The sequence below is a fragment of the Amphiprion ocellaris genome, chromosome 18 (genome assembly GCF_022539595.1).
Source record: "Amphiprion ocellaris isolate individual 3 ecotype Okinawa chromosome 18, ASM2253959v1, whole genome shotgun sequence".
NCBI classification, from domain to species: domain Eukaryota; kingdom Metazoa; phylum Chordata; class Actinopteri; family Pomacentridae; genus Amphiprion; species Amphiprion ocellaris.
The window spans coordinates 21,545,342-21,554,991 of record NC_072783.1 but is presented as its reverse complement, the minus strand read 5'-3'; the positions used below and the strand labels follow the sequence as shown (position 1 = coordinate 21,554,991).

The 9,650-nt window shown below is 38.8% G+C and overlaps 1 protein-coding gene across 1 annotated transcript; it reads left to right on the top strand.

Annotated features, from left to right (window-relative positions):
* Window positions 1-9,087, top strand: LOC111575366 (ras-related C3 botulinum toxin substrate 1). The gene is made up of 6 exons (XM_023280430.3): window positions 1-314; window positions 2,380-2,451; window positions 2,641-2,758; window positions 5,627-5,689; window positions 6,212-6,371; window positions 7,539-9,087. The coding sequence occupies exons 1-6, from the start codon at window positions 280-282 to the stop codon at window positions 7,667-7,669; spliced, it is 579 nt and encodes a 192-aa protein (XP_023136198.1). The 5' UTR covers window positions 1-279; the 3' UTR covers window positions 7,670-9,087.
* Window positions 9,088-9,650: the final 563 nt, after the last annotated feature.

The window sequence follows — 9,650 nt, the reverse complement described above, 5'->3', positions numbered from 1 at the left end:
TTCCGCCAGAGTTTTTTTTTCTTTTCTTTTTTTTTCTTTCTGGGTGTTGCCTGCCTGCCTGCTTTACAACTTTGGAGTTTCACCGGGCTGTTGTCGACAAGCGGAGACGAGCAGGATAATTCCCGTAGCAACATTTCAAAAACTTTTCGGACCTTCTGTGTTTTAGCTGCTCTACACAGGCCGCCGAGGAGCGCTTTATTTTAGCCGCTGTTAGCCTGTTAAGCTAACCGACATCGAGCTGCTGTACCGTCGGCCGGTTGCTAACGAGAGAGCCGTCCGATGCAGGCCATTAAGTGTGTGGTGGTGGGGGACGGGTGAGTTAAAGTACATTTTTATTCTCGCTTTGACCTCTAAAATGTCGCCGTTTGACCTGTATGGTACCGAATAAATGCTAACGTGGCTGTTTGTGTTGACCCAGTTACCAACAGTTGGCTAGCGGCTAACGAGCCTCAGATAACATGCCAACATGAGCGACAGCTGTTGTTGTGCCGTCTGCTCTGCAGTCCAGCTGGGTCAGACAGACTTATCTACATGCTCCGGTTAGGTGTGACTGGACGGGTCACAGCATGGCATTTATTAGACATGACAGGCTGCCGTGTTGACTGCCTGCTATTTATTACCTCTTTCTGTATGAGCTTGTATGATTGATGGCTGTTGAGGTTGTTTCTGTAATCTTCTTGTGCACCTTTTAAATGGTTTTCATCAACTACACAGCCACAGGAGGCCTTGGGGCAACTTACTATGTTGTTGGAGGCCTCAAAATTTCAACAAACTCCAATCAAAATCTGAGAATATCAAAGCAGCTCAGCAAGCAGTGTCACCAACTTGTATATTATCAGAAATCCAGTTCATATTGTCTTGATAAAACACACAACAGCATCAGCAAACTAAAGATCTGTTGTTACTTACAAATAAAAACGCATTAACTTGATTCTATAAACTGCTTCCACTCCCCCTTGGGTATAAAAATGTGCAAAAACTGTTTTAAGTAGTTTTTCTTACAAGGTTTAGTACAAAATGTGAATAATATGAGTACACTTTGTTAAAAGTTAAAAAATAAAGAAAGGAAGATGCTACAGATGAAACATTTTTACTAATAAACATCACCATCAAATATCCTCGGTTGATTACTTACAATATGGCAATCATTTTCTGCAAATGTAAGTTAAAATATGTATCTGAAGTATTATATCTGTCTAAAATCACCCAAATGAATGGAATTTATTTTCTGGTCAGAGTCAGCTTTGATATTTTTCTTTCATTTTGTTGACTTACTATAGTCAAAGATTGTACAGAGAGAATTCTGCATATAATTTTTAACAATTTGAAAATACTGCGCACACCAAGGAATAAATAAAAATTCAATTTTCATGATGATTTTTGAGGTAAAAACTTTCTTGAAATCAGACTATGAACAAACCCCTCAGTTTACACCTTCAGAATACTGATTGGAATAAAACTGCATGTATAAGCCCTGTTGAAGTGGACATTTCCAGACTCAGAGTGTGAGGAAAGACTAATTTTGAGAAATTTAAGTTTATAAAAGGTGTTTTGTATAGTTGGAATCTACCAGTGCAAACAAAGTATAATAAAATACACACCTAAATGTGTGTTATGGATGTTTTTTTCCCTCAAATGTGAAGGAAGACTGAGTAGAAGAAGACTGTTCTGAATGAAAGCTATCACAAAATAACATCAATGTGTTGTGCGTTAGTTGTCTCATGAGAAATTGAGACCAAACCAAACTTGGATGATCGTAGTTCAAACATCGTAACCTATTTTAAAGTTGTTTTGAAAAGTTTAGACTTACAACAGTTCTCTGTAGTAATCATACTCTATGGCATGTATATATACAAACAAATGTTCGTACCAATTGGGAGTCATAACTGATCCAATTAAGGTAAGATTGTGATCACTTTGAACCCTGCAAAGCATTTTGTGAAGTATTTGCATATGTTGTGTTTCCCCTCCTTTTCTTGCTGTGTGCCTAATGTGTCTTTCCCAAGAGAAGAGGTTATTTCAGGACAGCACTGGGAACATTTGAAGCAGCACTTACTGGAGCCAGTCTAGTTATATTTGACAAAACAAAAAAAAACAGCATCACAACTTACTAAAGCACCACAAGAAGGTCAGTTGTGGTCCTTGGTAGAGAAAGAGTAAGGTGGCGGAGCTTTTTGGATTAAACTTGTCTTAGTTGATGTGTTAACCTGTCGGGCAAGGTGGGCTACACCAACTATGCAAATCATGTAAAGCACTAAAGTAGTTACTGTGAATTCAGTGAAGAATGTGTTGTAACTTTTGAGACAAGGAGAAGACGGGTAGATCAAGCTGCAGCCTTCAGTTCTCCTCATTGCATCATTCTCTTCTCTCTCCTCCCAGGGCTGTGGGTAAAACATGCCTGCTCATCAGCTACACTACCAACGCCTTCCCTGGAGAGTACATCCCCACAGTGTAAGCAATATACATACAGATAAACACACCTCGTGATCAGCTGTGATATATGGTCAGTCAGTGGAAATACGGCAGATTTGAGGTGATGATGGGATAAAAACTATACTTTCACGGACAGCTTATTTGTTTATTGTGTTGTATTTTTCACTGGTTTGATCTGGAATCTAATATTCACTTCTCTATCTACAGCTTCGACAACTACTCTGCCAATGTGATGGTCGATGGTAAACCGGTGAACCTGGGTCTGTGGGATACAGCAGGACAGGAGGACTACGACAGGCTCAGGCCACTGTCCTACCCACAAACAGTATGTATATAGATAAATATATGTATGTTGTACTCATGTATACACGCACCAGTAGGGACAACTGCTGATCTCTGCACAGATTAGTGTCAGCCAGACAATGTCAGCGTGAACACTGTTATCACTTTGTCAGCACTGATTTGGAGTTATTCACTGGCCTCTAATGCTTAAGACAGAGTCTGTGCTCTCAGCAGAGTAGAGCCTTGTATCCATAGTACCTATACACTGTCTGGAGGATGGCTAGAGGAAGTGAAAAGCAGCTCTTGTTTTCCCTCTTTGTCTTCACAACAAACTGGCCTCTGTGCCCAAGACTTGCAGGGAGCTGAACGTGGGAGTCACTTTGTGTTGACCAACAGGACCAGTCCAGATTTGACTAGATTTATTGCCTTCCCCTAGAAAACAATAGAAAAAAAGGGAAGATTTAAAAATAAAAAAACATTTTTTGTGTTATTTACCTACATTTTGTGTGAATTTGTTTCATTTGAAGAAAGTATGAGAGTACTGAGTGCATGTTGCTGTCATTTACAGCTGCACTGGTTTCTCAGTAGCTTCTTAAGTCCTGCTAAGGACAGAGAGAGGTGAAAAGAAGAAAATAAGGCACAAGTTGATGATACATAATTATGTTAAAAGCCACAGATCTTTTTTTTTTTTTTTTTTTTAAGCATTTATTTAACCAGGTTAGTCCATTGAGATCAGAGCTCTCCTTTACAAGGGAGACCTGGCCAAAAGGGCAGCAGCATAGTCACATTTAAAAAAAACAGTAAACAACAGATAAAATGAACAACATTAAAACTTTGTCACATGTAACGCTTGCACACAGACAAGGTAGACTGTAATGATTTCACCAGAACTTTACACTCATTCAGTTTAACAAAGGTTTGAAGTTGAGTTTATTCCAAGCATTCGGTGCAGAAAACCTAAATGTTTTCTTGCCCAGTTCAGATCGTGCTTTTGGGATGACAGATTACAGAGTATCCGTAGATCTGAGATAGTGACTTCTATGTTTCTTTGTTAAAAGACAAGACAAATCACGCAATAAGTTAATTCATTACAAATGGTTAATGAGGACTTACATCACTCCAGTTGAATTAAATAAATAGGACAAAAACATTCCAGACATCTGCACAAAATGCATAGATGCGAAGGGAACTTTTTTTCACTGTATCTGGCAATGTAGGAAAATAAGCCCATTTTGGGAGGAGTTGAGGAAAACAACAGAAAAAATTATTTCAAAACAAATTCCAACAAATCCAAAATTTTTCCTCCTGGGACTGTATCCAAAAAATTCCAAATAAAAAAAACATGAAGGAGCTTTTATAGACCTCAGCTTGCTTACTGCTAAGAAGTGTATTGCATTACTTTGGAAATCAATGAGTAGACCAAGTATCAGCCAGTGGTTGAGACAGATGCTGTCAAATCTCCCTGTAGAAAAAATAACTTACATTTTGAAAGACAAGCAGCAGGTCTTTGAAAACATATGGGGACCCTTTGTGAAGTACGTCAAAGATCAAGATTTAGCAGACCCTCAGATTGATGAGTGATTGATGGACCATGCAGCTTCTGCACCTGCATGTTTATTTTTGTGTATATTCTCATAGGAATGCATGTGCACTTATGTACTAATATAACGGCACTTAAGTGCTGATTTTGTTGTGTTATCTTTGAAATAGACTGTAACTGGACTTGCACTAGAGTTTATAGAGGAGAGAAGCAGTTTGTTTATTTGTTTGCTGTTACTTTTTGTTTGTTTGTTTTTGTGTTGTTGTTTTTAAAAAAGCAGCAAAACAGTTTGTATTCAAGTTTCTATACAATGTAAAGATGTTTCCATTGCTGTGAAAAACAAAATAAAAATATTGTGGAAAAAAAAAAAAGACAAGACAAATAGAAAGGAACAAAACCCAGAATGGTTCTGTAAATAAACACATACCAATGACTGAGACGTCGGGCACTTAAACATGTCCAGTTAACTTTAGAATAGAGCACACAACGGGGACCACATTTGATAATGAATCTCAGTGCCCCATGGTACACGCTATCCAACGTGCTAAGACAATTAGCAGAAGCCTTCATATACAGCACATCTCCATAGTCAAGAACAGGCAAAAAGGTTGTTTCCACCAATTTCTGTTTCACACAAAAAGAAAATGTGTCTTTCATATTGAGAGATGTGTAAGAGTCAGGTTAAAATATCTGCTGCTGCTTTTTTTTTTCCAAAATTATCACAACCTGAATTGTGTAACAGTGGTGGGGATGTTAGAAGGGAAGCTAGTCCTGGCCAGAGTATTAACAGTTCTCCTGCTGAGAACATGCAGCTGCACCCCCAAAGAGCACAGGACGACAGGCTTTGATCTTTCTGGGCTGTCAGAGAGGTAATAATACTCCTGACTTTACAAGAAGATACTGGTAACATTATATGCAAAAGTAAACAGAGAAAGTGTTGTCATCATCTGCTGCCCCATCCAAATGTAGTGGCTTTTAGTCAATACTATATTCTGTGTTTTAACTCTCTGTTTAACTCTCAGCAGGTTTGAAAAGCATACTATCTTTAAAAGTAATCTCTGTAATTTACACCATTCATCAGAGCAACCAAAGGGCTGTGTTTCGTAAAATGCATAATCAAAGAAATCCAACCTTTGTGTCTTCTTTTTGTATGATTTATGACATTATAAATACTGTACAGAAGACACTTGAGTTCTGTCAACTTCTAGCCATAGTGTGTTGTTTAAAAAAATAAACTCGGTGAGTAAAAATGTGACAGGAGCAGAAAACTCACCTAAAACTACTTTGTGTCCAGAGGGTTAAGCTGTTATCGTTTTGTTATTGTCATGTACCATTACTATAATATTGCTAATTGTCATTTTGCCTCCACAGGATGTCTTCCTAATTTGCTTTTCCCTAGTCAGTCCAGCTTCATTTGAAAACGTCCGTGCCAAGGTGAGAACAACATGCTCTAGAAATGTTCTTAAATACTACATTAATTGCTTTCAATGACATTTGATGATCAGATCAGCTTTGGTGAAATGAATCTACTTTACAGCTGTTACACTGAGCCAAATCTGGATTACTGCCAGTATAACTAAAGTAACTAAATACAGAACTTTGATTTCAGGCTGCTGATTTGTAATTGTGGTCATTATGTTGTGGCTTCCAAAGACCAAAAATAGACTTATAAAGGTAAACTGCAGAATTTCATGTGTAACATTGTGCATAAGATAGTTTTGTTCCTGTCTGATAAAGTCATGCAGCCATAAAAACTTGCAGCATTTGGAACATTGTGCTGCTTTGTGGAGAAACTTTATGACTCTTGAGTTATTCAAAGGTCACATCACATCAGAATGGGATAAGAACCAGGAAGCTGTAGCAGAGCACTTTCCTTACGCAACCCACACACATACACCACTCTTTTCTATACTTTTTATACTGCATCCAACAACCTGTGTCCTCCTCCTCCTGCAGTGGTACCCTGAGGTGAGACACCACTGCCCCAATACACCTATAATCCTGGTGGGCACCAAGCTGGACCTGAGAGACGACAAGGACACCATCGAAAAGCTCAAGGAGAAGAAACTCTCTCCCATCATCTACCCTCAGGGCTTGGCCATGGCTAAAGAAATAAGTCAGTTGTAGCTCCACGCCATTTTGATTTTATACATCAACATTGTGTTCTCTTTATTAAATTCCGTTGTTAATTTGTGACGTATTAGACGGCCATATTTGTTTGCAACCTTTGGCACTAGTCGTATAACACTAGCTGTTGTTGATCTGTGATCCACACAGATCTCCACCCATTGAAGTTTTATTGCTGCTGTTACTTTATAAAGTAACTAGAAGAGCATTTAAAGAGCGCGGTCCTCTGAATGCCTGCCCTCTTTCACAAACTCACCCAAATTGGCAACCATATTTTATTACTCTGCCAAGAAACGTGGCAGAGTTAGGTGACGATCGGTGTACGTTTGCCTGTCTGTCTATTAGCAACGTTACTCAAAAACGGGCTAACGGATTTGGATGAAATTTTCAGGGAAGGTCAGAAATGACACAAGGACCAATTAGATTAGATTTTGGCAGTGATGCGGCTTATAGTCTGGATCCATGGATCTGTTAAGGATTTCCGTATCATTGCGAGATAGCGGCACAGCATCACTGTAACTATGACAGCAAGTGAACGCTGCCTGCTGACGAGCACATGATTGCGATCCTAATACAAATTGACCGCTGCTGACTTATTGGGAATTATCTGTTGGAAATGATGCAATGAACAGTTGATTAAATTGTGGGGGTGTTTCTGAGTCCCATCAATTCCCGCTGCCCGCTACATATTTAGGACACGCGATTCGGTATCCGTACATAACGTACACATGCATAGCACAAACTTGTGCTGAGCGCAAGGTCATTTTTTATTAAAGATTTCATCTGTCAGAAATTATACAACGACTGAGCAGCCTTGGTGGAGTACTGGGCTCTGTGAGTGCTTCTCTTGTTGCCTATGCTCCACTTTTCCACCAAGTTTCATGAAATTCAGCTTAGTAGGTTTTGTGTAAACCTTTCCCTTGGCAGAGAATAATTCCCGTAATCTCGAAGTAGAGTCACAATTGTGTTTTAACATGAAGTCAGAAGCCAAGATACAATCCATACCAAGAGATCTGCGATTCGTTGCACCTTTTTTTTAGGCACCCTGTGTAGTGTTGTGTGGATTTTTTCCATATATAAATAGACTTGTAATGATGTCCTGCAGACAAAAACAAACTGGTTTGCTAACTTGGTTCTGTTTTCCCTTTGCGACCAGGTGCAGTGAAATATCTGGAGTGCTCAGCTTTGACGCAGCGCGGCCTTAAGACAGTGTTTGATGAAGCCATCAGGGCGGTCCTGTGCCCCCCACCCGTCAAAAAGAGGAAGAGGAAGTGCACATTATTGTAATGGAGAACCAGGGGGAGTAGAATATAACCATTGCAGTCAGAATTCGCCTGCTTGGAGGGAAGAAGACGGGTGGGTTCTCCCATATGTCTATTCACCCCGTGTCCTTGCTTACATAGAAGCTTCGGTAGATCAGATTTGCCATCTGAAAGAACTTTACAGGTTTAAGCAGTGCTGAGGGTTTTCTGTCAGATGTGTTGTCTGAATGCTTACATCTGTCTAGTCCTTTCAGATCAACAGGAATGGAGTGATTTTGCTCGGGCCTTGGGGAGTGTGAGGGTTGGAGGTTTTAATTTAGGATCTGGGGTTGATTCAGGAGTAAGAGGGAGGATCTACAAAAACACTTTCATGTCATATTTCTCAGACATTGTGAAGAAACACTACTTGAACTTGAATTTATTGTGAAATTACCATAGATCTAACTCTATGACAGAAGGAGGTCCTGCACTGCACTCTTTCCCCTACACACTAAGAGATTCCTGCTGCCTTGATGAAATTTTAGTTTAAAAAATGTTTTTTTTTTTTTTTTTTTTAGAAGAACAAATTTTTTTTTCCTTTTTGTCATTTTCAGTTTGTTGTCAACTATTGTTGACGGACCGTTTTGTTTACATGCGTCATCCGACTAGACCTGAGGTGCTGCCAAAACTCAGTCAACGGTCATTATTTTGTAGTCCCTCTGTGAACACTAAAATGTTGTTTCTCTTCCTTTTTAATTCCGTTTGAACCTCTACGAGTTATAATGCAGTCATGAATGAACAGTTTAAACCTTAAATGACAGAACAAATGTCGTAGCAGCTGCTGAGAAGTAGTAATTGCTGGTGTGCAGTGAGCAGCATGTAAAACAGTCTCTGCTCGATGTTTAATCTTGTCTCGTTCCTGAAAGTCTTCTAAATGTATCTACGTGCACAGTATTTTATTACTGACTGTCGGGCCTGTGAAGTTGCAGTGCAGCCAGCGTTGTTGTGCTCGCTCCTTCATTAGTTTTCCATTACGGTTAAACCCATTTCCAGTTTTCACTAAATTCTTGCTCAGAAAGTGCTTTTTGTTCAGTATGTGACGCTCTCGTTGTTATGTAGCTATCATGAAGGTGCGTAACCAATTCATTTTGACCCCTTTTATTACTGTTTTAATGAAGTCTGTGAGCCAGTGTAGCAATACCTGAAGGTCTCGACTCATTTTAATGCATTGATTGTACAATATGAACAGTAACTACTAAACAGCAGTTTTATTTTCAAATGAGCAATGATCAAATTCCATGGTTGCTCCAGGGGAACCGCTAAATCTGGACTCAACATTTTATCAGTGTTTCTGTGGCACAGAGGAATCAAACACTTGGATTTACTTTCTTACTAAATGTGGTTTCATTTTCACATAGTAATATGCAGATTTTTTTTTAAAGCAAATAAATTCATTCGAAATGCTCTGCTGCACTTCTCTCCTCTGTTCATGTAACAGTTTTGGGAAATAATATATGTAAGACTGCAAGTAATGATCTCTATTTTTGATTGTCAGAAAACTGAAAAATGCCCATCACAATTTCCTGTTGTGCTTGTGTACATCTGTCCAACAGCTAAAAACTGATTTACAATTAAAAAACATTAGAGAAGAAAAAATTCTTATATTTTAGATGCTGAAACCAGCAAGTACATTACATTTTTAGCCTTTAGTATTAATGCATTGTTCAGTTCATGACTTCTTGTAGTGTCATTGTTAAATTCACCAAATACTACAAACATTCCCACCAGCTTTAGCTGTACTGGTCTGTGATATTTAGGGAATATTACCATAGTAACACATGACCCTAACATGATGAACATCATGACCAACTAAACCTCAGTGTTGATGACGGTGAGCACGTTGGCATGCTGCACTGTAAAAAAGAAAATCTGGAAATTTCTGAAATGTTTATTTCATTTTACAGATTTAATATTTTTGAAATACATGGAAATAACAATGTGACAAAATAGTTTGAATTTACATGTGT